General features: G+C 47.8%; 1 protein-coding gene across 1 annotated transcript; it reads right to left on the reverse strand.

Moving 5' to 3' along the window:
• Positions 1 to 2331: 2331 nt before the first annotated feature.
• Positions 2332 to 23945, reverse strand: ISM2 (isthmin 2). Its single transcript, XM_035107977.3, has 6 exons — positions 23488 to 23945; positions 6339 to 6602; positions 5513 to 5858; positions 4621 to 4761; positions 3203 to 3280; positions 2332 to 2989 (listed from the first exon to the last, which is right to left on the reverse strand). The coding sequence occupies exons 1-6, from the start codon at positions 23623 to 23625 to the stop codon at positions 2472 to 2474; spliced, it is 1485 nt and encodes a 494-aa protein (XP_034963868.2). The 5' UTR covers positions 23626 to 23945; the 3' UTR covers positions 2332 to 2471.
• Positions 23946 to 25198: the final 1253 nt, after the last annotated feature.

The following is a 25198-nucleotide window of genomic DNA, read 5'->3' on the forward strand; positions in this document are numbered from 1 at the left end:
CACACAAGCTTCCAATTTCTGGCTGTTCTGGATGTCCTGTAAAAGAAGGTGGTTCTGGACTCTGCATCATCTTCCAACAAAAGGCTCCCGTCCTTGGAGTCAGCGGGCAAGTCTACTTTCACATGATACATTTTAAGCACTAAGCTACCACTATAAATAATCACAGCTCCTCCCAAATAATTCTGGGAGCTCTATGATGGGAATAGGCTTCTCCTACAACTCTCAGCATCCTGAATGAAATAGATCTCCCAGAATTCTTTGAGGGAAGCCACAACTTTTTAAAATGGTAACAGTGGTTTAAAAGTATGGCATGAATGTGGCGTCGGCTCAAAAGAACCTTGATATAAAGGTCAAGGCAGCAATCTTACTCAATTTCAAACCAATTAGAGTTATTGCTATTGACTTCAGCAGGAACAAGAGGTGTGCTCCCAAGTTGGCAAACACCTTACAGAGCATCAGAGAAGGGTGAACGCTGTCGTAGGAATCTGCATGACAGATAATGCAGAATCTACATTATGATACAGAACCTTGAAAATATGACCTTTAATGTTAAGAGAATAGAAACCTCCTAGTTCTCAAAGTACAGAGAAAAGATTAGGAGCGCCTAGGCAGGCTTTCTGGCTACCAGAGAGTAATAAAATGGTGGCTGCTATGCTCTGCATGCAAATGTGGAAGTTAGTACTGAGTATAAAATTTAGCACCCTGAAAATTTAAGTTTTATTTTTTTTTTAAAAAAAAGGAACACCTTTCCAGCTGATGCCTGGCAAAATTTCACAATATGGAAGAGAAAACAAGGGTTTCAGTCTGATGGCTCTTTGCCCTTCCTCAAAACTAGGAAAAGTAGACTAAATTGTGCAAGACAAATATGCAAGTTTGCACAACTACTTTGCAAAGAATTGTGGGCTTGCTTTATTTAAAGCTCCAGAGCACCACTAGCTCTAGGACTAATCCCTTCACTCACAACCCAGCTGTCACCCACTGTATCAAGAGGCAAACCCGTCCCTGCACTGCCAATGATAAAGGAACTAGACCAAAAGTTAAAATCCCAAAACAAAACAGAAACATGAAATTTGGAAAGCTGGATCTTTCCCTCACAAGTTGAGAAACCAAACAGCAATGTGAGAAATCCATGACTGGGTTGTTCCAACCAATCCTCTGCCAAACATCAGATCCAAAACTCAGAATGAAGTTCTATATCAGGGGTGGCTAGATGTGGAAAGAATCGTGTTGGCTACCTCTGGTATATGAAATTTAAAAGGTTTGGCTGGAAGACATGGGCTTTGTTCTTTCCCATGCAACTGAGGTTGCTCAGAACTGCAACTTTTCCCAGGACACCTGGCTTAGGATTCAACTATTGAGTCTTGTCAGCAGAAGCCTTGAACAAGAACTTCACCCTGCCCCCGACTCTTCTCCCCCTGCCCCTCCAATTGGTCCAGGTTTCTTTTTTAAAACAACAACAACAACAACAACAACAACCAGGAACTGTGCTCAGGATTGTCATGTCTTGCAAGCCAGCGGAAATGCTTGTGTTGACAGAATGCTCAGAAGGGCAAGATGTTCAATTCCTCCCCTGGAGTCTTATAAATGTGTTGGGCTTAGTTTTCTGCCCTGCCTCTGGCCTGAAGAGAAGAATAAATTTTAAAACATTTGCTCGGTTCCTTATCTGACTTGCTGGATAGAAATGAGATCCAGATTGTTCTATCAACCTAGCAAGCAGGTTGGCTTCATCTGACACTCATCCACTTTAGGGGATGTCCCAGAACTTACATTCCAAAGCACATACACAACCCAGCACCCCTCCATCCCAGTTTCTCCCAAACTGTGTGGAACATCATCCTTTCTCTTGCCCTGGGACTACATCAAGACAACAGACACTTTAAGCCAGACCTGTCACTCTCAATATGTCCAACCAAGTTTCCCTTTTAGCTAAAAACAGAATTTAGGTGTATTGAGTCATTCACTTTGAGACTGCTTACAGACTCTATGCAAAACCTTCAAGCACCCGATTAGAGTTTTAGGCCATGAGATCTCCCAGTCTGCCTTTGTTCGACAGCTTGTGTGGAGTATAAAATGGGTCTTTTGAAAGACACCTTCCCCCCTTTCCTCTGGCTCTTTCCACCCCTATAATCCCTCAGGATGGCCACAGCAAGCTTTCTGGCACAGTCCATTTAGGCCAATCGTGGCAACTTTTGGGTAACGAGGAAGTCAGGAATGAAACTGGAGGCCACTATGTAGAAGACAGGGCAGAAGCCACTGTAGAGTTTACACTAAGGTTTCCTACAGACTACCTGGTTACCAAGGGAATGCAAAACAAGCAGCGGCTCTGTAGCCATTCTGAAGCGGAGGCCTTTGTTGACATAAAAGCTGAGGGGAGGAGAGAGAAGAAAAGAGGCCCTGTTATACTCTCTAGTATGTTGCGCGGGAGACCAAAAACGTCCTGCTCCCTGCGTTTTTTGGTTTTCCCCCCTACGTTAATACTCCCTAGCCTCCTGTAACTGAGAGAGGTACTCTTCCTCTGGGGGGTTGTCAGCACACCGCTGCCCGTTATTCGGAGGCCGCACGGCGTGGTACCTGCTCCAGTCCCCTTTGCAGAGGATCCAGGGCAGCATGTCGACCTTGTAGTGCAACTCGGGGGAGAACTCGGTGCTGATGAGGTTGGGGGCCCCAGCCCCCTTGCCTCGCGTGATCAGCCTGGCGCTCTCGTCATAGCAGCAGTGCTGTGCAGCCAGCGTGGTGCTGTCCAGGGAGAGCATGGAGCGCAGGCAGAAGCGGGCTGTGGGCTTGTAGATGTCCAGCCGCTCCTTGGGCCCGCTGGCATCTCGCCAGCGGAAGTTCTTGCCCTGCCGCTCGTCCCGCAGGTTGACGGCGCTGTAGACAGCTTCCAGTGGGTAGGAGCAGGGGCAGCTGGGTAGGTCCGACAACACTTTGCTCAGGTATTTGTTGAGGAAGTCGCTCTTGCAATTGAGCCACTTCTCACAGCTGTCCACATCTGAGGAAAGGGTGCAGGGGAGAAGAGAGAAACGGCCGTCAGACAAAACCATATGCCGTTGACAGCTTATCTTGGAAGTGAGCAAGAGAATACAGATGTGTGCATAAGAAACAGAGACAGGGCGTGAGACAACCTTAAGATTATGATCAACTCACTCACTCAGTTCCTTGTGCAATTTCGTAGCATAGCTGTGCTCATTTGGAATTTACTGACCTGAGTTTAGGATCTCTGTGGCATTCTCAGCTTCAAATGGTGTCTCTTCTGTGGCAAGAGACAACTCCCCATCTGCTCCTTGAGGGAAACACAGAAGCAAAAGTGTCAGGGGGGAACCATATGCCACTTAAAAGGTGTTACATGAGCTGGGCTTCAATCTCTCCAATCCTGTACAGTGGTACCTCAACATCCGAATGACTCAACTTCCGAAGGTTTCGACTTATGAAGTCGGCAAACCCGGAAGTCTTTTTGCCATGCACACATTCTGCGCCTGCACAGAAGCGGGGGGCGCAGTCAGCGCATGCGCAGAAGCGCAAAACCGCGCTTCGCACATGCGCAAAATGGATGCTTCGACAACCGAAGGATTCGACTTACGAAGAGCGCTGCGGAACGGATCGCCTTCGTAAGTCGAGGTACCACTGTATACATTTCCTGTCCACAACTCCCAGGCCAAAATGTGACATAGACACAGACAGGCCCAAAGTTTGCTTTTGACCCACAACACTGAGTGGCCTTTCAGTTGATGGCATTTATATATCAAGTGTGTCAGAGAAAAGAAAGGAGTTGCTGAGGTGATTATCAGGATGGGGGGGGGGGAGAAAGGTTTTCTGAAAGCAGGAATGGATAACTTGTGGCTGCTTCAGTTATTGCTGAACAACAACTCCCATCATGCCTGACTGCGCATGCTGGCTGGGGCTGATGGGAACTGAAGTCCAACAATATTTGGAGAGCCACTATTACTCTGAAACCAATTCCTCATGGAGAGGGGCACCCCTTTTCACAAAGTTCTTCAGGAGCATTTGCATTTTGTGCAAGCAATGTAAAATAAGAGACGGGATTGCACATAACCAGTGATTTTGGTGACAGTACTCACCAGTACAGAGTACCCTCACCTCTTCTATTGCAGCCAATGGCAGCCATTTTATGTTGGCAACCGCAGCACTTTTACCAACACATGAGAGCAACACATACAACAATTGTCCTGTTTGAGAAACGCCTTCCATTTGTGCAGCAAAATGTGCTTTCCCCTCTTCTCTCCCCACACTCCCCCAACCTCCTCCAGAGGGCTGGAGGGACCCCCAAGAGCAGATTTAAGGCACAGGCCACAGAGCAGGGAAGGAGAGGGAAAAGACGCTCCTTTGCACGTGGAAATCATTGCACAAATGGAACATACAACCACGAGGAGAAGAATGGTGTTCTCAGCACCTGAAATGTCAGAATGGAGATGACCTTTTGCCAGAGAGTCAGGCCACAAGCATCCCTATTGGAAACTCACCCCAGTCTTCTTGGGATGTTTGAAAAGGGATCCTCTCAAAATTGAGGGGGGGTCACTCTCTTTACAGCTGAGAAAGCTGCAGTTAACTGCAGGAGCTTTGAACAGGGAACAAGAGGCAGACAAGAAAACAAGGCAGGCATACCAGGACAGCGGTGCAGGTCACAGGTCCTTGACTCTGTAGCAGTGCATGCGTAGCCACAAGACCGGGTTCTTTTCTGGTTGCCTGTGCCACAGGTTACAGTGCACGGAGACCAAGGGCTCCACTCCTCTTCGTCTTCATAGTCTGGAGAGCGTAAGAAAAAGGTCTCTCTCACACACATTTCTTCCCTATCACCCAGCAGCCTAGATCTCTCACCCAAACCTCCAGAAGAGGAGACTCGCATGTGCCACCTCAGCTGCTTTTTCTGCCAGGTACTGCCCCACTTTTAAATGAAAGCTGTGATTCCCAGAATTCTCCTGGTTTTAGCTATACAGTGCCTAAAATTTCAAGGGTTACCCTACCTACTGGCTCAAGATCTTGTTGGCCTGATTTGCAGTCATCTCATATGTTATATTTTCCATTTCATGTTGCAAAATGCATGCACATTATGCAATATGAAGGGCAGAGAAAAAGTGCTTTTCCAATATACACAACACTTGTCATATCAATGTATCTACAGCGGAAAAAGGGGACATGCAAATCTTCCTCTCCTCTCTCTCTCTCTCTCTCTCAGTCTGCATAATGAGTTAGTATCACATAAAGCAGACTTTGCTCACCAACTTCACAAATGGATTTAAATTAGGAATTCTCAAGCATATGTACAGGAGAGAAAGCACAAATATGGAAGGATGCTTATTGGGATTGCTGGAATAATACAGGCATTTCAGTTGGATACATCCTAGATTTCCCCATAAAAAATCAACTGGACCACTCATCTTAACTGGAGAGGAACAGAGGAGATAATGAACTGAAAAGACCTTCTTGCTCTCTCCCTTAACAGTCAATGAGTTAAGCAGCTCTGTAGACCTACCAAGGGCAGGAAAGGGAGCCTCACCGTAATTATACTTCTCTTTGAAGATCCAGTTTTTCTGATGGGGCCACCGCTGGTCCCAGTCACCTCCCACTCCACTCAGCACCGTTTCTTCCTCATCATACTCTGAAGTGTAGTCTTCCTCCTCCTCTTCATCATCATCGTCTTCTTCTTCCCCCCTGCTCCTTATGTCCAAATTGTCCCCTTCCTCCCCTTCCTCCATGGGGTCCGTGTACTCCCAGAAAAGTGGCCAGAAGAGGTCTTTGTGGGACAGCCACTCAGAGGAGGTCAGAGACCAGTCATTGCTAGTTTCCTTCAGCAGGTCCATCTCCATCTCAGCCTGAGGATCATCCACGACCTCAATGGTCACCTGCAAGTAATGGCACTGGGTTTATGGGGCACCACCACTAAAGCACTGTGAGGTTCTTTTAAGAGCAACAGTACATCCTACATTTATGTATTTGCCCATTTGAGCTTTCACCACTTCTCTCTCAGTTTAGTGCTGACCAAGACACTCACTCTTAAAGCTCTCCTTTACCCTGCTTTCTCAATGTCCAATAATTCTCAATCCAGAATCAATCCAGTTAGGTCATGTCCCAAACCCTGCTTGCAAAACTGCTTTTCTACTAAAGTGCATATAATATGCCACTAAGGGTACTAAAGAAAGCTGTTTTCAACAGTCACACACACTGCATGGCACAAGCATCTGTGACCATTTAACAAGGCAGGGGAGGGCAAGGTGGAAGTAGACCCCAAAGCACAAGTCAGTTCTAAATGAACTACAGATGGTGCCACTTTTTGTTTGTTTGTTCCGAGTCTAATCAATACAGCCCTAAGCCCATTGGCCTACCTGTATATTTGGATTCTGGGCACTCAGGTCCACATTGGCTAAGCCTGGCAGGTTCTTCAAGTCCAGCACAAAGGGCGTGCTCTCCTCCTGAGTTGCGCCACCTGGCTGGAGCGGTGCCAACTGGTTCCTTGCAGCATGTTGTAGTGGCCAACGGCGTTTCTGCCTGTGTGGCATGGCCCGTCCATTTCGCCTCAGGTTCCGGACCTTGTTAGACTGCGGCATTTCGTCTTCTTTGATTGAAGCCGTGTCGGATGAAGTAGAGATCTGGCAAAGAGAGGCAGCGACGGAAGCATCATCAGAACCACTCTCCATTGCCTCATGAAAACAGAGATCTAGCTGCTTTCTTTTTCTCACACCAGGGGCAAGATAAGAGTGGGCACTAGGGATGCCAGCAACTTGCCCTGTTGTATTAATGAGCTGTGAATGGGCCAGAATACTGGTCTGAGATATCAAACACACCATATTTAAGCATGCACATTCCTATCCCTTGGGCTTACTATGAACACCTACAGATAATTATGTTGGTGCATCTCACCTGGCTTTTGATCAGTCCTTCATGGCTCATACTACATTATCCCTGTGCTTTTTTTCTTCTAACTCTCAAGGACCACCCCATTTAAGCTCAGTTTACTTGTTACACACAAGCGAATTAGTTTGATCTGAGCTGGCCCAGCTATTTTTCAATCTGTTCTTCCCAACTTTCCCTGTTACAGCAGGAGTGTGGAATCTCCTCCAGTCTTTCAGATGCTGCTGGACTTCAGCCCCAACCAGCATGGGCAGTGATCAGGGACGGTGGGAGTAGTAATACAACCATATCTGGAGGGCTACATGTTCTCCATTTCTAGGCTGCAGGCACGGAAACCTTGGTTGCTCACTAACATGTTTCTGGTACTACCTTCTTCTTCTTCTACAGAACCATCAATATGCGGCCCCCACGCCAGTTTTTCACTGGTGCCGTGCCGCACTTTGCATCTTTACCTTTCTGCGTGGCAAAAGCATCACACGGAATCCACAACCAGGAGGGGAGAGATTCTAAAACCTATTTGCATACATGTGCAAAGAAGCAGCAGAAGAGGAGGAGGAGGAGTTTGGATTTGATATCCCGCTTTATCACTACCCTAAGGAGTCTCAAAGCGGCTAACATTCTCCTTTCCCTTCCTCCCCCACAACAAACACTCTGTGAGGTGAGTGAGGCTGTGAAGTCTCTCAGAGAAGTGTGACTAGCCCAAGGTCACCCAGCAGCTGCATGTGGAGGAGCAGGGAATCAGACCCGGTTCACCAGATTACGAGTCCACCGCTCTTAACCACTACACCACACTGGCCAATTATTGGTTCTGGCATTGCATTCATGCCTTTCAACTAATAAAACTCTTTCAACATACGGAAACACCTGCATTGGAGTTAACCTAGAATTATATTTTTATTTTTCAGAAATCCACAATGGGATCTTCCAGCATTGAAAAACAAGGCCAATAAGCAGCTGAAGGGGCCTGAGGATCATGGTGGTAAGAGTAAGTAGGGGTCAGGATTAACACTTCCTACCTTGTGCCATTTTCCTTGATAAAAACAGCCTGCAACAAGCTATATACCTTTTTATAGTTATGTGTAGGCTTTCCCTAAAGAGGAAACAGCAGCAGGGGGGTGGGGAGTTGTATCTGCATCCAGAATATGGTATGGCAAAAAAGGGGCTAACTCCCCCCAACTCCTGCTCCTATACCTGGCGCACATGCTCAATAGCACTCAGCATATCTGGACAGAGCTTGCAAAGACTGGAACCCTAGAGAGATGCTGCCAGCCAGTGTAAACAGCACAGAGCTAGACTGACTCCATGATCTGAGCCCAAGGTAGTTTCCTGTGTTTGTATGTTTTGTCTAGCTTGCTGACTTCTATCATGTCCCCTTCACTCTGATCTAAAAAGACCCAAGCACGGCAACCTCCACTATAATGGAACAAGCTGACATGGCTGTAAGTTCCAGAGTGGCAAAGAAACCAAGGCCACACCGTTTGCGCAAACCAGCTGCCGTTCCTTTTCATGCATTCTGCGCCACCACCTTCCGCAAGAATGAAATTGCCACACTGGTACAACCCCCCCCCCAAAAAAAACCCTAACCTTGTTTTTGAAAAAATAATAATAGACGTATGAATCGGCAACAGCCCAGCAAAATCCCTAGAAAAGGTCTTCCTGTGCTCTAGGTACAGTACTTTAAACTCTTCACCAAGGAACTTCCAACTGTTCCCCCGTGCATCTTGCAGCCAGGAGCTGCCGTATTTCCCAACGTGCTGGCCGAGTTCTCTGAGCCTGTTCCCTGTGTGCTTACTTCCTTTCACTGCAGGAGCCCAGAATGTAACTGCAAGATTAGGGGAAACAGGGATGCTCGCCTCCCCATATGGGATACGGAAGGGAACTATTACCTGCAATTAGGGCTTGATGGCTTGGGAAGGACTCTTCCCCCTCCATCCCACTTTCATCCTGATCGCTGGAGCACTTCAAAGGGAACTGGGGCTGGTCCTGACTCACATGAGCGCACACACAAGGCATCATCAATGGATTTACAAGGCCTGCACATCAAAGGACCGAAGCCTGTCTTCCCCTCCCACAGTGAAAGGAAGAGAAAGCAGCGGGGAGATTGTTGGTCTCTTTGCTGTTTTATTTAGGAATGGGGCTAAGCAGTGACAAAAGGGCTGCAGTAACATCCGCCTCCCCCACTTTCATCTACAAGGCTGAGGAAAGTGTGATCATTCTAGGGATCGGGCCTTGTCTCTTGGATCTTTCCCCCAGGGCAATAAGAACAGTTGAGAACAGTTGCAAGATTTGCCAATGGGATCTTCCATTTTTGACTAAGTTAACTGGTCCAAGACAATTTTCTGCCTGAAGCAACGGACAAGATGGTTCCCCCTCCTGCCCAATGTACAGAATCCAACTGGGCTGGGCAAATTGAACCTTACTTCAGCATGGGCAGTGGGACAACACCCTCCACTCTACCTGAAGGCAGCAGGATACCTTAGGTGGCTCAGAGCAGGCTAGCTTAAGGGATTCAGGAGGAACAGGGGTGGGCAAGTGGCTGTTACTATCTACGGCATCTGCCACCTGATGGAGCTGCCTCACCCTGCCTAATGGTCGAGTCACTCCTGCTGGTCAAAGAGAATGAGAGAGAGAGAGAGAGAGAGAGAGAGAGAGAGAGAGAGAGATGTTACATCCATGGGCTTCAATTAAACTATAAGAGCTGTAAAGCCACTAAAACAAAGATGCATGAAAACAGAAGAATGCAGCCTTGAAAGAAGACCTACATGCTGCTAGCTTTCAAAAATTGTCCCTAATGCAACTGCTATTGCTTGTGACACACCAATAGCCTGGAAGAAAGAAAACACACATAAACAACTCTCTTAGGAAACAGAACCCTTACTTGGTCACTTAAAAACAATTCTTACTCGTCATATGGAAGTTAACACATGGCTCTCTTCATACCTGGTAAGAGGAACTATCATCTTTACGAATCATAGCAGTACTATTTTTTCCGTGAAAGCAAAACATCCCTTCTTGTGATGCTCTGTTATCCATCTCCCGTCAGCCTTCTGAAGGACTTTGGCTCCCTGGAAAGACTCCATCCTGTCACCTTTGCTGCCCTTTAAGCCAAGAACTGCCCGCTGCCTCTTCCTACAATCCTTCACCTTTCTTGTGAAATCTTTGGCATAACCTCCTTGCCACAGCTGCAGGTATGGTGAACCTTTAGCACTCCAGATCTTGCTGGACTCCCAACTCCCACCCACTAGGGATGAAGGGACTTGTAGTCCCACAACATCAGGATGGCCCTACTGCATATAAACCAACTGAAATAATGCATATTCCTTCCCTGTGTGAACATTTCTACAGCCTTGGAATGGAGACCAGTCACACCAAATCTTTGTCAAGTACTATGTACGTAAGCTCCACTTAGGCGTTCAGTCTGTACTGTACATGAAATTTTCATTGTGCAAGGGACAGCTGTCCCTTCCTGGGTTCACCACTACCAAATACCTCCGTAAGCAGGGTTCTAAAATGCAAAGGAGGCTCCGCTGCAGACCTTTGCCCTTCGATATATGGCGAAGGTTGCTGACAAACCTAGACAGCATCTTAAAAAGCAGAGACATCACCTTGCCGACAAAGGTCCGTATAGTTAAAGCTATGGTTTTCCCAGTAGTGATGTATGGAAGTGAGAGCTGGACCATAAAGAAGGCTGATCGCCGAAGAATTGATGCTTTTGAATTATTGTGCTGGAGGAGACTCTTGAGAGTCCCATGGACTGCAAGAAGATCAAACCTATCCATTCTGAAGGAAATCAGCCCTGAGTGCTCCCTGGAAGGACAGATCCTGAAGCTGAGGCTCCAATACTTTGGCCACCTCATGAGAAGAGAAGACTCCCTGGAAAAGACCCTGATGTTGGGAAAGATGGAGGGCACTAGGAGAAGGGGACGACAGAGGACGAGATGGTTGGACAGTGTTCTCGAAGCTACGAACATGAGTTTGACCAAACTGCGGGAGGCAGTGCAAGACAGGAGTGCCTGGCGTGCTATGGTCCATGGGGTCACGAAGAGTCGGACACGACTAAACGACTAAACAACAACAACATATGGCGTGCTAGGGCAGAAAAGGGGTCCTCAGGACATGCTGGATTCTTAGGTGTGAAAACAACAAGGAGTCACATTGTTCCATTCTGTTCATTTTGGTGCAAGAGCTTCTGCTGCTGCTCCCTGTGATGAACAAGAGTGTCACAAAACATGATCCTGGGGCGGAAAGAATTCGTCTCAGAGGAAAGCGTTTTCTGACGATAACGTATCAGGTTGGAGGCATGGTCACAAAGGGAGGAAATAGTGGTCATTCTGCAGAGGGATGCCACGTTCACCTCACAATACTTGCCAGCATATTAGGGTAAATGTGATGCCTCAAAACTTGATGGACAATGTCTACATGGCTGACTCCTAAAGGAGCCTCTCCACCCCCACCGCTCAGCCTGGACACTGAGGTCCAGCTCCAAGGGTCTTCTGACGTTTCCCTCACTGCGAGAAGTGAAGTTACAGGGAACAAGGCAGAGGGCCTTCTCCATAGTGGCACCCGCCCTGTGGAACGTCCTCCCATCAAATGTCAAGGAGATAAAGAACTACACAACTTTCGAAGACATCTGAAGGCAGGCCTGTATTGAGAAGTTTTTTATATTTGACTAGCTGACCCGGCCACGCGTTGCTGTGGTTCTTTCCTGTGATCCCCCCCACACCCTGTCCCGATCCATGACGTATCCTGCCCCTCCTCCCTCCACCCTGGCTCATCCCTGTGTTTCAGTAGGATACCCTTCCCTCTGTTGTCCCTGGGGAGTGTTGGCCCCTCCCCCCTGTATCTCCATACCTTGGCCCCCACCCTTTGAAAAGGAACTGTCAGCTTCTAGGTTATATTTCCCAGCATGCACTTTTGTCTGAGCCCTCTGTTGTCCCTGTGGAGTGTTGGCCCCTACCCCCGGTATCTTCCTACATTGGCCCCCACCCTTGGAGAAGGAAATGTCAGTTTCTGGGTTCCATTTCCCAGTATTTACTTTTGTCTGAGCCCTCTGTTGTCCCCTCCTGCCTGTATCTCCATACATTGGCCCCTGCGCACGCATCGTGAACATTTCTATATATTTAGATTAAGGATCAGGGGTGATGATGCGCCCTGGGACGCAGAGAACTACTTAAAAAATCCCGACGGGGGGGTCAAATAGCGAAGCCCCACAGTCCCGTAGCAACAGACAGGCCCAGACAGAAGGAGGGGGGTCATATGGGCCACTTGGCGCAGGCCTCCGAATCCAAAGGGGGCCTCGGTCACGTGACCCGGGCCTCTGTCTGGCCCTGCAAGGGCCTGGCAACAGAAGGCACGTTCTGAAGCACCCGAGTTGTTCAGTTCCATAAAAAGCCCAGGAAGTGGCAAGGGGAAGGTAGGGAATAGTAAATGGGGTGGGGGGTGGCCACTGCAAATATCTGAGGACTTAAACTGGGGAGAAAAAGTGCATGGTTGTTGTTTTTGTTTTTTAAAAAAAGACACAGAGGCTTACAATCAGCTGTAGTAGCGGTAAAGCCTAGGTTAAAAGGGGCACAACTGCCCTTACTTAAAATGGCCGCCGGAGCCTCGCATGTGACACAATAATAGCTGCCAAGTTTTCCCTTTTCTCGCGAGGAAGCCTATTCAGCATAAGGGAAAATCCCTTTAAAAAAGGGATAACTTGGCAGCTATGGACACAATGCCCACTAAATTATAAAGTGAAAACCCCTCGCTGTGCCCCCAAGTGTGTGTTAGGAGAATTGATGAACGACTGCCTAATGCTGCCAGGCGTTTATTAATGCAGCCGCCAGGAGAGGCTTTGGGCTTCGGCTTTGGGGGTGGAATGGCTGTTTTGGTGGTTGTTGGACAGTTGCTCCCCCCACCCTACGTCAGCCCATGACCTATTTGGGCTCCTCCTACAGGAGAGGCTTTGGGCTTCGGCTTTGGGGGTGGAATGGCTGTTTTGGTGGTTGTTGGACAGTTGCTCCCCCCACCCTACGTCAGCCCATGACCTATTTGGGCTCCTCCTACCCCCACCTCCCACCCAGGGCTCCATTCGGGATAGTATTTAAAGGGCTGTAGAGCTGAGGCCTAGTCTGTAAAATGGAGCCGAGTCCTAGTCTTTAGGCTGTAAAGTAGAGGCGAGGCCTTGGCTTGGGCTAGTATTTAAATGTGACCCGAGGCCTCCGCCCTGCATCTCCATTCCTTGGCCCTGGCCTGACTCTGTGGGTTGTCTGGTAATAGGCCCCCTTCAGATCCCCCTGAGCCTCAGAGTCCTCCTATTTTACAGGATCTCGTGGCGGAGGCGGGGTTTGTGGGTGTGGCGCGTTGTTGTGGCTAATCCATGTGACTGCCCCCACGTGTCCTGAACCATGATCTATTCTGTTTGTTCCTCCCCTCTCCGTGACCGGCGTATCTCATGACGTTTTGAAGGATGGTATTTATTTTTGTCTTGTGGTTATTTGGTGGGGGATTTTGGTGGGGGTAGTGGTGCTAAATTGTAAAGTAAAAACCCATAGCTGCCAAGTTTTCCCTTTTCTCGCGAGGAAGCCTATTCAGCATAAGGGAAAATCCCTTTTAAAAAGGGATAGCTTGGCAGCTATGAAAACCCCTTGCCGTGCCCCCAAGTACGTTGCTGTGGGTTATCCCCCCCCCGGGCCTAGTGGGGGCCTGGCAGCAGGGGCCTACATAAAACAAAGGCCTAGGGGTCTGATAATGGCCGCCTTGGTGGTTTCAGTTGCTTGGTTAGGGATGTCATTTGGTTTGTGGGTGTGGCTTAGATTTCACAGGAAGGGAGGGGGTGAAGGAAGGTATAACGCCACTTGAGGGCGCTGTTTGACTTGGTGGAAAACCAGGTTTCTACCTGCCCAGATGTGAAATTTGAGTGTTTTTGTCCCCAACAACCCTCGGGAAGTGGCCTGCATTGTTGTGTCAAAATTTCAGGACGATTGGTCAAGTGCGGAAAAATTTCAGGACAATCGGAAAAGTGCGGCTGACACTTTCAAGATTTTTACATTTATATATATATATATAGAGAGAGAGAGAGAGAGAGAGAGAGAGAGAGAGAGAGAGAGAGAGATGTTTGTGTTCTTTGATTATGTTGGAAGTTTCCCAGAGTGTCTGGGGCAACCCAGTCAGATGAACGAGGAATAAATAAAATTACTACTATTACTATTGCTATTTCATTTAAGTCAACGGCAGTCACCCTGGTGCCTGGCAGACGTTGCTGAACTACAGCTCCCAACAGTCCTGATAAAACCAAAAATCTCTCCAGCCCTAGATAAGAAGCAGGTCCTTGGTGTGTCACTACTAAGTTGGCACCGTGCCCTTTTCGCCTTTAACTGGATTAATACAGTTCTGACCAACCACTGAGAACAGACCTTTCAGTGACTGGCCATCAAAAGGCCTCAATATTACTTTTAATTTTTTTGATCCAGGAGGCAGGCAGCTCCCTACCCTCCACTGACCTTAGGAGCGGAAGTGCTGCTCCCACTAGCTCTGTTCATGCTCTCCGCCCTAGACCTTCTGATCTACACCATCCAAACAGACTAAAATATGGTTTTATTTCTTAAAATATAGCAGCAGCATGATCCACTAACTACTTTGGAGATGGGGCGCGTGGCCTTAAAACCGCAGTGGGAAAAATATATATACTGGGAGCTCATTGGAAGAGTGGCAGCACAAGGGAAGGATTAAACGTGGCCCATGGGGAGCCAGACACAGACTCACTAAGAAGTGAGTCCCTTGTGTGCCAGAAACTGAGAAGCACATTGACTAACTTCAAATATTTATTCGAGCTACTTAACCAAATAGAATGCCCCCCTAACCACTCTACATCATCAAACTTCAAAGACCACAACAAAAAAACCCAGGTTTTGAAAGCTGAAGCCGGATTCTTTGATAAATAAAGTGGGATTTCATAGAAAGTAGGATTTTCATAGAATTGTAGCGTTGGAAGGGACCCCAAGGGTCATCTAGTCCAACCCCCTGCAATGCAGGAAACTCAGCTAAAGCATCCATGGCATATTTGTTTATCAAAAGCTTTTTCTAACCTATCTTTCCAATAAAAACGCTCAAGCAGGTTCACAATGTAATAGAATAATACAGAATAGTAAGTTTGTTTGTGCAGCACAATGCTATGCCTATTTATTCAAAAGTCAACTCTCTCTTTTCCCCCTATAATTTTTATTAAATTTTCTGTTTTACATTTTAGAACATTCATTTAAACAACCTTAAAATATCAATGACTTCCCTTCTTCTCTTTCCATGGTTCATTTTGCATAACATATGCATATTTTACCTAAACTAAACCATTCAGTATTCCATTATTATCCATCAAAACTTATTTACACTGTTGAATTTATCTTAACGCTGCCAACGTTGTGCACGTTTTCAAGTGTACACAATCCCCCCCCCTATATATTCACAATAAGCATTTTCTAATCTTCTTTAAACGTATGTATTCGGAAGTCAACTCTCACTGAGTTTGATGGGACTTACTCCCTAGCAAAGAAACTTAGGACTGGTCCGCTGGTGTATGAATTGTTTCATGAAAAGAAATCCTTAGTATGGAAAGAGACTGGATGTAGAAGTAGACTAGGACTGGAGAGACCCAGGTTAAAACCATGAGAACCTAAGACAAGTCCTGCTGGGTCAAGCCAAGGGCTCATCTAGTTCAGCGTCCCGTTTCTCACAGTGGCCAACCAAATGCCGACAGGAAGCCTGCAAGCAGGATGTGAGTGCAACAGAACTCTCTCCTCCTGTGGTTTCCAGCAACCAGCATTCAGAGGCATTCAGCCTCCAACAGTGGAGGGTAGAGCATAGCCATCGTGGCTATTAGCCACCGATAGCCTTGTCCTCCATGAAACTGGCAGCTGCCTACCATGAATGTTCATCTGATAGCAATGTGTTCCCTTGATCCCAGTCGGTTAACTGGGGAACAGCATTAGTGCAAGCAAGAACAGCAGCATGACTCACTGGTCACAGTGCCACCTATAGTTTGAATAGCAGTATAACAGCTAACCCAGGTTCCACAACACTTTCATCTCGGTATCAAGTCCTGGGTGTCACCTAAGTCGAAGGTCACATTTCCTCTATTTGGCTCTATAGCCAACTGTTCTAGGGCAGATTAATTTAGGTATCTGCCAATGCTGTCTCTTGGTTGTGATTGGAACATGCAGTGTGGTGTAGTGGTTAAGCCAGTGTGGTGTAGTGGTTAAGAGCGGTAGACTCGTAATCTGGGGAACCGGGTTCGCTTTGAAGTCTCTCAGCCCCACTCACCTCACAGAGTGTTTGTTGTGGGGGAGGAAGGGAAAGGAGATTGTTAGCCGCTTTGAGACTCCTTCGGGTAGTGATAAAGCGGGATATCAAGTCCAAACTCTTCTTCTCTTCTTATCTATGAGGATAACTGAAGAACCCATTGCTGCAACATTTCCTCCTTTGGACGCTTCCTTGATTCTCCATTTCAAGGTCTACCTAGGCATTTTGATCAGTAGGGTGATAAGAGAGTACATCCTAAGTACTAATTTTGAGGTCCTGCACTGCCACCCACAGTTATTCAGGGGGTGAATCTGCCCTTCTTCCATGTAAAGAGAAGCACTATTCCCAGCACATCCTTCTGTGACTTTCCTACAGTCCTTTAACTGGAGATAACCAAGTCCCATGGAAGATGGGAGGAATGTTGGAGAATTTGGGACAGATAAAAGGAAGTATTCATTTTTATAAATAGATAAAAGGAAAGCTGAAGGGTGTTTGAACAAACTGGTTGCATAGTCAGCAAGACTTTGTGTTACAAGTCCCTTGACGCAGCAACAAGGGCCCATCAACAGACCTTTCTCCACTGGAGCAGTCAGTCGTGCAGACAGAGCAGAAGTTCAAAGGGCTGGTGTCAAGTATTTATAGGCTGCTAATTCATACAAGGGACCCGGACACCAACAGTATTAAAAAAAAAAATTGGAAGAAGGACTTCAGCAAATAAATATCAGCTGACAAACTCGCTAGTTTGGAGTAAAAAGCCAATGTGCTCAGTGCCATCCCAAATAAGAGAGAATTCTATTGAGCTGGAAGAAATGTGGAACACTTGGGTGCCTATTTTCATCACTGGTGGACTTGCCCAGTATTAGGTGCATGAGCAAATATCAGCAATTAAGGGTGAGGAAATCATATCTGAACTGCTAACAACTGCTTAATCTGTTTGAAGGTCCCATTTCCTGCTTTTTAAGGAGCTCACAATTTATCTGCTGGTGGCTGTGAGAGCGGAAATAATTAGGTGGCAGCTGCACTCAGTGGCGTAGCATGGGTTGCTGGCAACCAGGGCAGGCAAGCCGCTGACACCACCAGAGCGTCCCTCCAGAGCCAAACAGGGCTGTGCTACACCACTTGCTTACCCACCAACTGGTGTGGCCCTTGGCAGGTGAATCCCCGCCAATGCCAGTGGAGGGGAGTGTGGGCTAGACCATGCTGTGGTTGCCCCTTGCTGACCTCCCTTCCTCTGCACCCGCTGACTGTGGGCAAGAGTAGCTCTGCCACCTTCACCGGGATGGGGATCCCCGTGGAAGTCAGTGCCTGGTTGTGCCCCCTCAGAATTTTGTGCCTGGGGCCACGGCCTCCCTGCTCCCCCATGCTATGCCACTGGCTGCACTGTCAACCAGTTGCTGCTTTCTGAGGGAATGGCAAATGGCACTGGCTGAGAAGCTTATGTATTCTCTATGTGCAGCTAGAGGACCTAGAAATGTGAACAACTTTAATCAAACCTGGTACAAATTTACTGAATACAGTAAATTGAGTAAGTGTGTCAGAAACGGAGCATGCACCACTACAGATGCCTTGAAAAGTCTTTGCTGATTTAATTAGATGAGAAGCAAAGGCAGTAGGGGTCCTTGAGCGTTTAAATGTTTGGTAATCCACAGCCCTATTGTAACTTAATACTTTCAGAGAAAAACAAATGTTCTTCTATCACATTCTACCACAACAAACTCTGCTTGGGTTAAAGTAGATATATTCCTGAAAGCCACCCTTTTTGTTGTTGACATGTCATGCTGTTTTTGGATTGCTGATTTTTGTCCAACTGCAGTTCCAATTACACTTGTTGTGTTTGATGATTAGTAGAATTTCAATGCTGAAGTGTATATTGTATTATTAGAGAGACATATTGCATACCTGTCAACTGCTCCCCCCCAAAAAAACAGGACACCCTGTCCCTCCCCCCCCCAAGAGTACAGTGGCCATTTTGGGTGTGTCACTCTTTCTCAATTTCAGGCTGACATCTCGCCCCCAAAAAAGTGTTTTTCACGTCTGCGTTTTTCGGCGCTGTGCCCCAAATAAGGGTTTTTCAGGTCAGCAATCTTGTGCTCCCCCAATGCACATTTTGGTGTGCCATGCCCCCCCCCAACTGCATTTTCCATTGTCCACAATCTCACACGAGTTACATAATTCACACAGGATTTCGGACCCAGAAGATGGTGTTCTGGATTTGGGCTGCTTCATGTTGAAGGGTACGATATTTTCATTCTCCTCCCCTCTCCCTGATTCCAGTGTCTCCCCCCCCCCACTCTCCCCGGGAGAAATCCCACATCCTTTCCTGCTTCCACTAGGACTTGTAGCATCAAAATTTCTGGAATTTTTCAACATTACTATGCTTAGTAGGGGCAGAAATTGTTGCATCCCAAAAACGTGCATTAAAAAGGTTTCACAGACATCATCACGCAGCCCTTGCCTTCCCTGTGTTCCAACAATTTCAGCTGGGAAAGCCCTTTACGGCTGCAAAGGTTAGAAACTGCAGATCAAGTGCTCTCAATTTCCTGTACATGTGCACCCCAGTAACTGAAGAATGTAAGTTACACCACCTGCACACAGTTGCTGGACAGAAAACCAGAAGGGGCGCGTCATGCAAACAGGATTGAAATACAGCTGCGGAGCACAAACTATGCGCTCCAAACAGAGTTGAAAAAGCAGGACATATATCTGAGTGTCAAGTTCCTTGCAGAAACCTCCAGGGGATTCCCCCATCTATACATCCAGGGAGAGAAAGTTGCTAAGCTGCCTCATTTGACAGAGCATAGATTTAAGGAGCAGCTGGCTTTGGCCAAGCAATGCAGCCACAACTCTGTCAAATGGGGTGGAGGGGGAGGAGAGGGAAGGCAGCGAGAAGCAGATGTGAGCTGAAGACATCTGTGCGGCCTCTTATCTTGGGAAAGACGTTACACAGAGGGCTGCACCTGGTGCCCTCTGGGTTATGACACTCCATGTGCCACTGCCTGTTGCCCTGAGAGCATCCAAAAACCAAACTGCTCCCTTCCTCCCCACCAGTTGGTCAAGACGGATGCTTGCCTAGGCCAGCAGCCTATAAGGGCAGCAGAGCAGCTGGAGATAATTAGCAAAATATGAGCTAGGCCGAGGGTCCTTTCAGCCACGTTTGCTGTGCCGAATTGAACATGCGTGGAGGAGTGAAGGAATGAGCAAAAAGGAGCCGGAAAGGGCACAGTCACAAACAGTGGTCTCCACACCTTTCACACTGGAACAGGCAAGTGCAGGAGCACATTTCCAGCACAGTGATTCCTCTTTTGACCTCTGTTGTTTTTCCCCTCCCCTTTTAAATTAGGTTGCAATCTCTTTTCCTGCTGTGGTCTCTGGGGCTTTGACAACTGCATGCAAGACAGAAGTTCAACAAGTGCAATTGGTCTCCCACACTTCATCTCCATGATGATTATACTGTAAATCAGAAAATTTAAAAAAAGTCCAAAGCCACCGGGTTTTTTGCCAGAAGCAGGAGGCAGCTAGAAGAAAGCAACATCCAACCAAGAAACATGACTGTCAACAGATGATTTTAAGGTTTGTTGAGAACATTGTGCTGAGCTGCTGTCAGAATTGCACTTCTGTGATGTCACAACAGCCCCAAGACAATGGAGGTCTCTAAAACTGCTCCCACATTTATCTTAGGAATTTCTCCTTTGATTTCTAGTTACTTTAGGTGGGTGAGTGGCCAGAAAATCTACAAAGTACTTTTTGTTGTTGCTTCATTTGTTTTCATTTGCCCTCTCATTCATTTCTTCCACTGCACTGCATCCTAAAACAGCCCGCCTAGGGTGTGTGGAAGGGTTAAGAATATATCAGCTCTTCAAACATGTGCCTCCAGGGAAACTCTTTTGATTTCTCTGATAGAAAAGTCAACAGACTTATTTGTCCAGAGAAACTGGATGAAGTATCTCCATCCCAATGAATCCCATCTCCTCTCACCTGGCTCCCCACTGTCTGAGATCTTTCTTGCCCCACCACAAAAGCCGCCCTCTCCCCTATTTTGACTAAGATAATTTGGCACTTCTCAAAACAGAAGCTTGCTATCGAAGGATAAAGCACCTTCCTTTGCACAATAAGCCCTTTTCGGCCAGATGCTGTTTCCGTGCATGTTTTGTGCCTGCAAACCCGACCTCAAGCCAAGGACAAAGCAGGAGGCCAGGGCACTTAATTGCTGAAGTAATGAAAAGGTAAAAAAGCACATCTAGAGAAACAGCGACTCCCCCCCCCCCCCGGTGGGGCACACATTCCACACAGAGAGGCAAAGCCAGCCTCCTCCATGCTCAGCCAAGGCACAAGAGCAGCTGCCCCCCCCCCTCCAAAACCACACACACCCTTGCCCCCACCTGGAGCCATCATTTACCCACTGTCTGTGACAGGACAATTATCTGCTGCCAAGACAAGGACAGACGTCAAGAAGGGAGAGAATGACGCCTGTAGGTCAGGAATAAGCAGCAGGAGACAGATGGGCTCCCGAGAAGGGAATCTCCCTGGCCACAAAATTGAAGAGAAAATAAACCTTACAGGGGCAGTCAGGGCAGAGATAATGCTGAAAGGAACACGTCCCAGCACAGCAGCTCCGATGGGAAGGCTCGTAAAACATCTACTTTGTCTTATCCCTTTGTCAAACTTATTTTGTTTGGCATTACTTCCAGTAGGTGGGTGATGCAATGCTCAAGTGGCCTTGGTCCAATGTTGAACACTCACAACCCCACAACATCAGACACCGTGTAGCACCAGACTCTTAAGTGTCCCAAATGTCACCCTACTCTTCTGTTGGCAAATTGGACTGATAAAGTGTACTGTGAACTGTGGAGAAACACAGCACATTTAGACCCTGGACTTACTGGAGGGGGCTCCTTTTTAGATGACCATGAGTAGAGCCTGTTGCTGAGAACACCAAGGTTGGAGGTTCGATCCTTGTATGGGACAGCTACATATTCCTGCACCACAGGGAGTTAGACTACATGATCCTCAGGGGGTCACAGTAGTATGATTCTATGCTTACTCTTCAGTTGTGAAGCACACACAATTCACATTTCTCTTCTTTCCACCCCTTGAATGCCATTCCATGCTTTGCAACTGCTTCTACAATTCCTGCTCTGCCTGAGCAAAAAGCCAAACAAAAAAACCAGTTGACAAAACTGCCTTACTTCAAGTCGGATCATTGGCCCAGCTAGCTCAATATTGTGGAAACTGACAGAGTACATTCCCCTGGAAATGACAAGGACTGAATTTGGGATCCTTACAAGAAAAGCAGATGTTCTACCGCAGAGCTACAGCCCATTCCTCTATTCCATTGGGAATAAGGACAAATCCATTGTATAAAAGAATAATATATACTTTGCAATAAAATAATAAACAGAGCATCCTGTTACCAGAGCAGAGTATAAATTTAACAGATAAAGAAAACTATTCATGAAATACGTTAGTGTGCATACATGAGGTAGCTCTCTTTCTCTCTCACAGACTCCTATGACAAATATAGCTACCAATCCTAACTACTGTATCGGTACATCCAGAGACACCGATTGCCTATAAACTGATTAGAACAACTCATGAAAGATCTCAGTCAAAAAGAAGAAGAAAAATCCCTGAACCTATGGAGTTAATTACCACAAGATGTTGCGATATGTGGATGATTGGCGTAACAAAAAAATTCAATATGCAGAGGTATATGTCAATGGCTATAACCACCACATTCAGAGCCAATATTATACCATTATATCCACATATGTGGATATATCCATATGTGGATATAATTGCCCTGGGTATAAATGCGATGTGATCTTTCCAAAGCCAATTCTATCATTCGCTGTCAGAACAGAAAATGCCAAGCTAGACCGATTGCTGGCTTCATCTCCCATGGCAATGGGAGTGAGTATTGTGTGGAACAGCTACCCATGAAACAAAGTGCTCTTGGTGTTAAGTACATCGAAAGATGCACGCCATGAAGTCAGCAGACATGTGATTGCAAACACACGTTATTAGGGGCCTTTGAATGGCTGCAGCTCCTTTTTTGAGTGCACACTCCTTGGCAATCCTGCATTTGTGTTTGCCCTGAGTAATGTGTGAAATGACCCCTGCAACTCAGCTGAAATTGCAAAAGGGGAAAAAAGAAGTTTCCACCTCCATAATGTTCTATCTCCACGGTTGGAAGCAATATGCATCTGAAAGCCAGTACAGTAGTGGGATTCAGAAGTGGGGAGAGAGCACTGTTGCACTCAGGTCTTGCTTTGGGGCTTCCCGTAAGTATCTGGCTGACCAGAGTGAGACAAGGATGCTGGACAAGATGGACCAGTGTCCTGATTCAGCTGGCTCTGATGTTCCAGAAAAACATTACGAAATGCAGCACTGGATGCAGTTATTATTTCCTGGGCATAATCCTGTTGATGCCATCCTTGGTGCAACAAGAGGATGCTTTCAAGAGAATGGCAAAAACAGTAACCACCCCAACCTCCATTGCTTCACCTAACTGGTATCAATGATTTCAGAATGTAGCCAAGGCCATCAGCAAGAACGACATCTGCCTATGGAGGCTGCACCCAAAGCCATAAAGTTAGTACTCATTATTTACACAGTTAGAGGAGATAGAAACTTATTGTCTGGGCCATCTGTGTAAGAGCTGGACTTTAACCCAAGTGCTACCTGCTGAATTTTGGGAATTCACACTGAAGCTCACATTTATATTTAAGAGACAATGCTTTGCCACATTGCTCTCAAGAAATGCTGTACTTGCTGGTGTGCTTTCACTTTTAAAACTGACCAGATTCCGAAGCAGCCTTTTGGGTTTAAGCAAATGCTTAAAGTTAGAAGTACACTGGCCCTGTGAGTCTCAAACACCACATAAGATCACAACCTAGTGCTCCATGTTCCAGCTCCATGCTTGCTTGGTTACCGATATGTACTCAAGGTGACTGCTGATTTGAAAACCTTCCACTTTTACTAGAAACGATGCAAACATAGGAAGGGTGGGAAAATCCATCACCTTATCCAGCTTTCGGACATAGAGATTGTGGTGGAAAAAATGTTAACGGAACACTAAACTGTAGGGTTGACTATATGCACAATGTACAAAATTGGTTGAGCAAATGTAATTTGGATTAATAAAGGGAGGAGGAGGCATCACTTCTATCATTTTGGTGACTACCTGCCTTCAGATCACAGAAGTCAGCACTGACCTGGGTTTAAACACCCTGGACCTCGCAGGGTTTATTGGCTGTCAAGAGAGGAAGGGGAGTCAAGCTGGAGTAACAATGTCATCTAAGTAAGGCCCTCCTACTCTCCAAGCGGCAATGCATTGCTTCCACTCACCTCTACCAACTTATAGTTCCTTTCCTTCGGACTGTGGTTGCGCTGTTTCCTCAAGGGCAGCCCTTTCGCAGCATCGAGGCAAGTCGTCAGAAACACGAAGCTAAGGATAAGCACAATTTTCCCTCCGATCTTAGACATCTCTTCCTCGCAACTCCACCGCACCTCCTGCTAAGCACACACACTCACAAGGCAGGCAGCGCGCACCAATAATCCAACCTCGCCGGTCTCGCAAGAAATTAACCAACAACCCAAACCCTGAATGAGGAGAACGGAGACGGAAAAGACAGATGAGGGAAAAACAAAACAAGCGAGAGCAATCCTTTTTTCAGCCTTCTGCTTCGAGACTGCGTCTCTGGAAAGGTCCAGAGAAGCAGAGCAGTTCCAGAGTGGGCGCGAGAGAAAAGATTAGGAGAGGGAAGGACACACACTCTCTCTCTCTCTCTCTCTCTCTCTCTCTCTCTCTCTCTCTCTCTCTCTCTCTCTCTCTCTCTCTCTCTCTCTCTCTCTCTCTCTCTCTCTCTCTCTCTCTCTCTCTCTCTCTCTCTCCCCTACACGCGCACGCACGGCGCCCCCCTCCGCGGCTCGCGTTTCCACTGTCCCTCTGATCTCTCTTGCAGTTTGCTGATCACGTTTTAATTTACTCGCCCTTGCTGGTGGTGGCCGGGTCAATGATGCTGAAGAGTAACTGGGGAGAAAGCGAGGAGGAGGATGAGAGATGTGGAAGAGAGGAGAGCCGATGGGGAGTGGGGGGGATTCCCTTCTTTCACTCGCGGTCCCCCCTTTCGATAATCCTTTGCGCAATCCGGCGTCTCCTCCTTCCGTGCCCGGTCCCCGGAGTCCCTTGAAACAACTCCAGAGCGCGCGGCGCGCTGATCCCGCCGAGCCGCTCCTCTCCTTCCTCCAGCGGCCACAAAACGCTGCCTTTGGCGCCGCGGGGAAAAGTCCTCCTCCCTTCCGCAGAGCTCCCGCTTCCAGTCCCCGCCGCCGGCTCCATGCACCCGGGATCCTCTCGGCGACGTTGGCGCTGTCGTCGCCGCCACCTCAGCCCCAAACGGGAGGAGCCCGAGTCTCGCCGCTTTCCCTTCCCGTTCCCGTTGCTCCGTGCCGCTTCGCCTCAGCTAGCCGCTCTTCGGCCCGCAGCCGCCTCCGCATGTCCCATGTTACCTCGGCTGCTGCTGGCGTCGCGGCAAAGGGCTCCGCTCGGGCCGCGGAAGAGGCGCCTCTCGTGGAGCTGGCATTTTGCGGGGCGCGCTCGCTTGCTCCGGCTCTCCGCCCCCCCGCCCGGCTCCGCAGGCGAAGGACTCTTTGTTCTGAAGGCGCTCGGCTCTTTTCTCTCTCTCGACGGCTCTTCGCAAAGTTTCCCCGGGGACCGAGGCGTCGCTTCGACGCCCGAAGTTGCGACTCCTACGGCACGAGGCGCTTTGCCCCCGGCCCGGCCCAGAGCTGTGCGAGGCAACCAAGGTCCCCTTTGCTCCACTGCTGCCGCGACCCGTCCCTCTTTCCCTGCGCAGACTCGTGCCAAGTGCCGGCCGCCCCTCGGCTCAGCTCCCTTTCATCTTGTCCGCCGCCCCTTTCTTCGCCAACGGCCTCTTCCTCCTCCTCCCGCCGAGATCAGACGGGCTCCGGGGCGCGGATCTGCCCCCTCTCGGATTTGGCAGCGCGCTCGGAGTCTCCTCCTCCCGAGCCGGGCTTGCCTCTGCAGCTCTTTGCC

Source organism: Zootoca vivipara, chromosome 1, assembly GCF_965207765.1.
Source record: "Zootoca vivipara chromosome 1, rZooViv2.hap1.1, whole genome shotgun sequence".
Classification (NCBI taxonomy): Eukaryota; Metazoa; Chordata; class Lepidosauria; order Squamata; family Lacertidae; genus Zootoca; species Zootoca vivipara.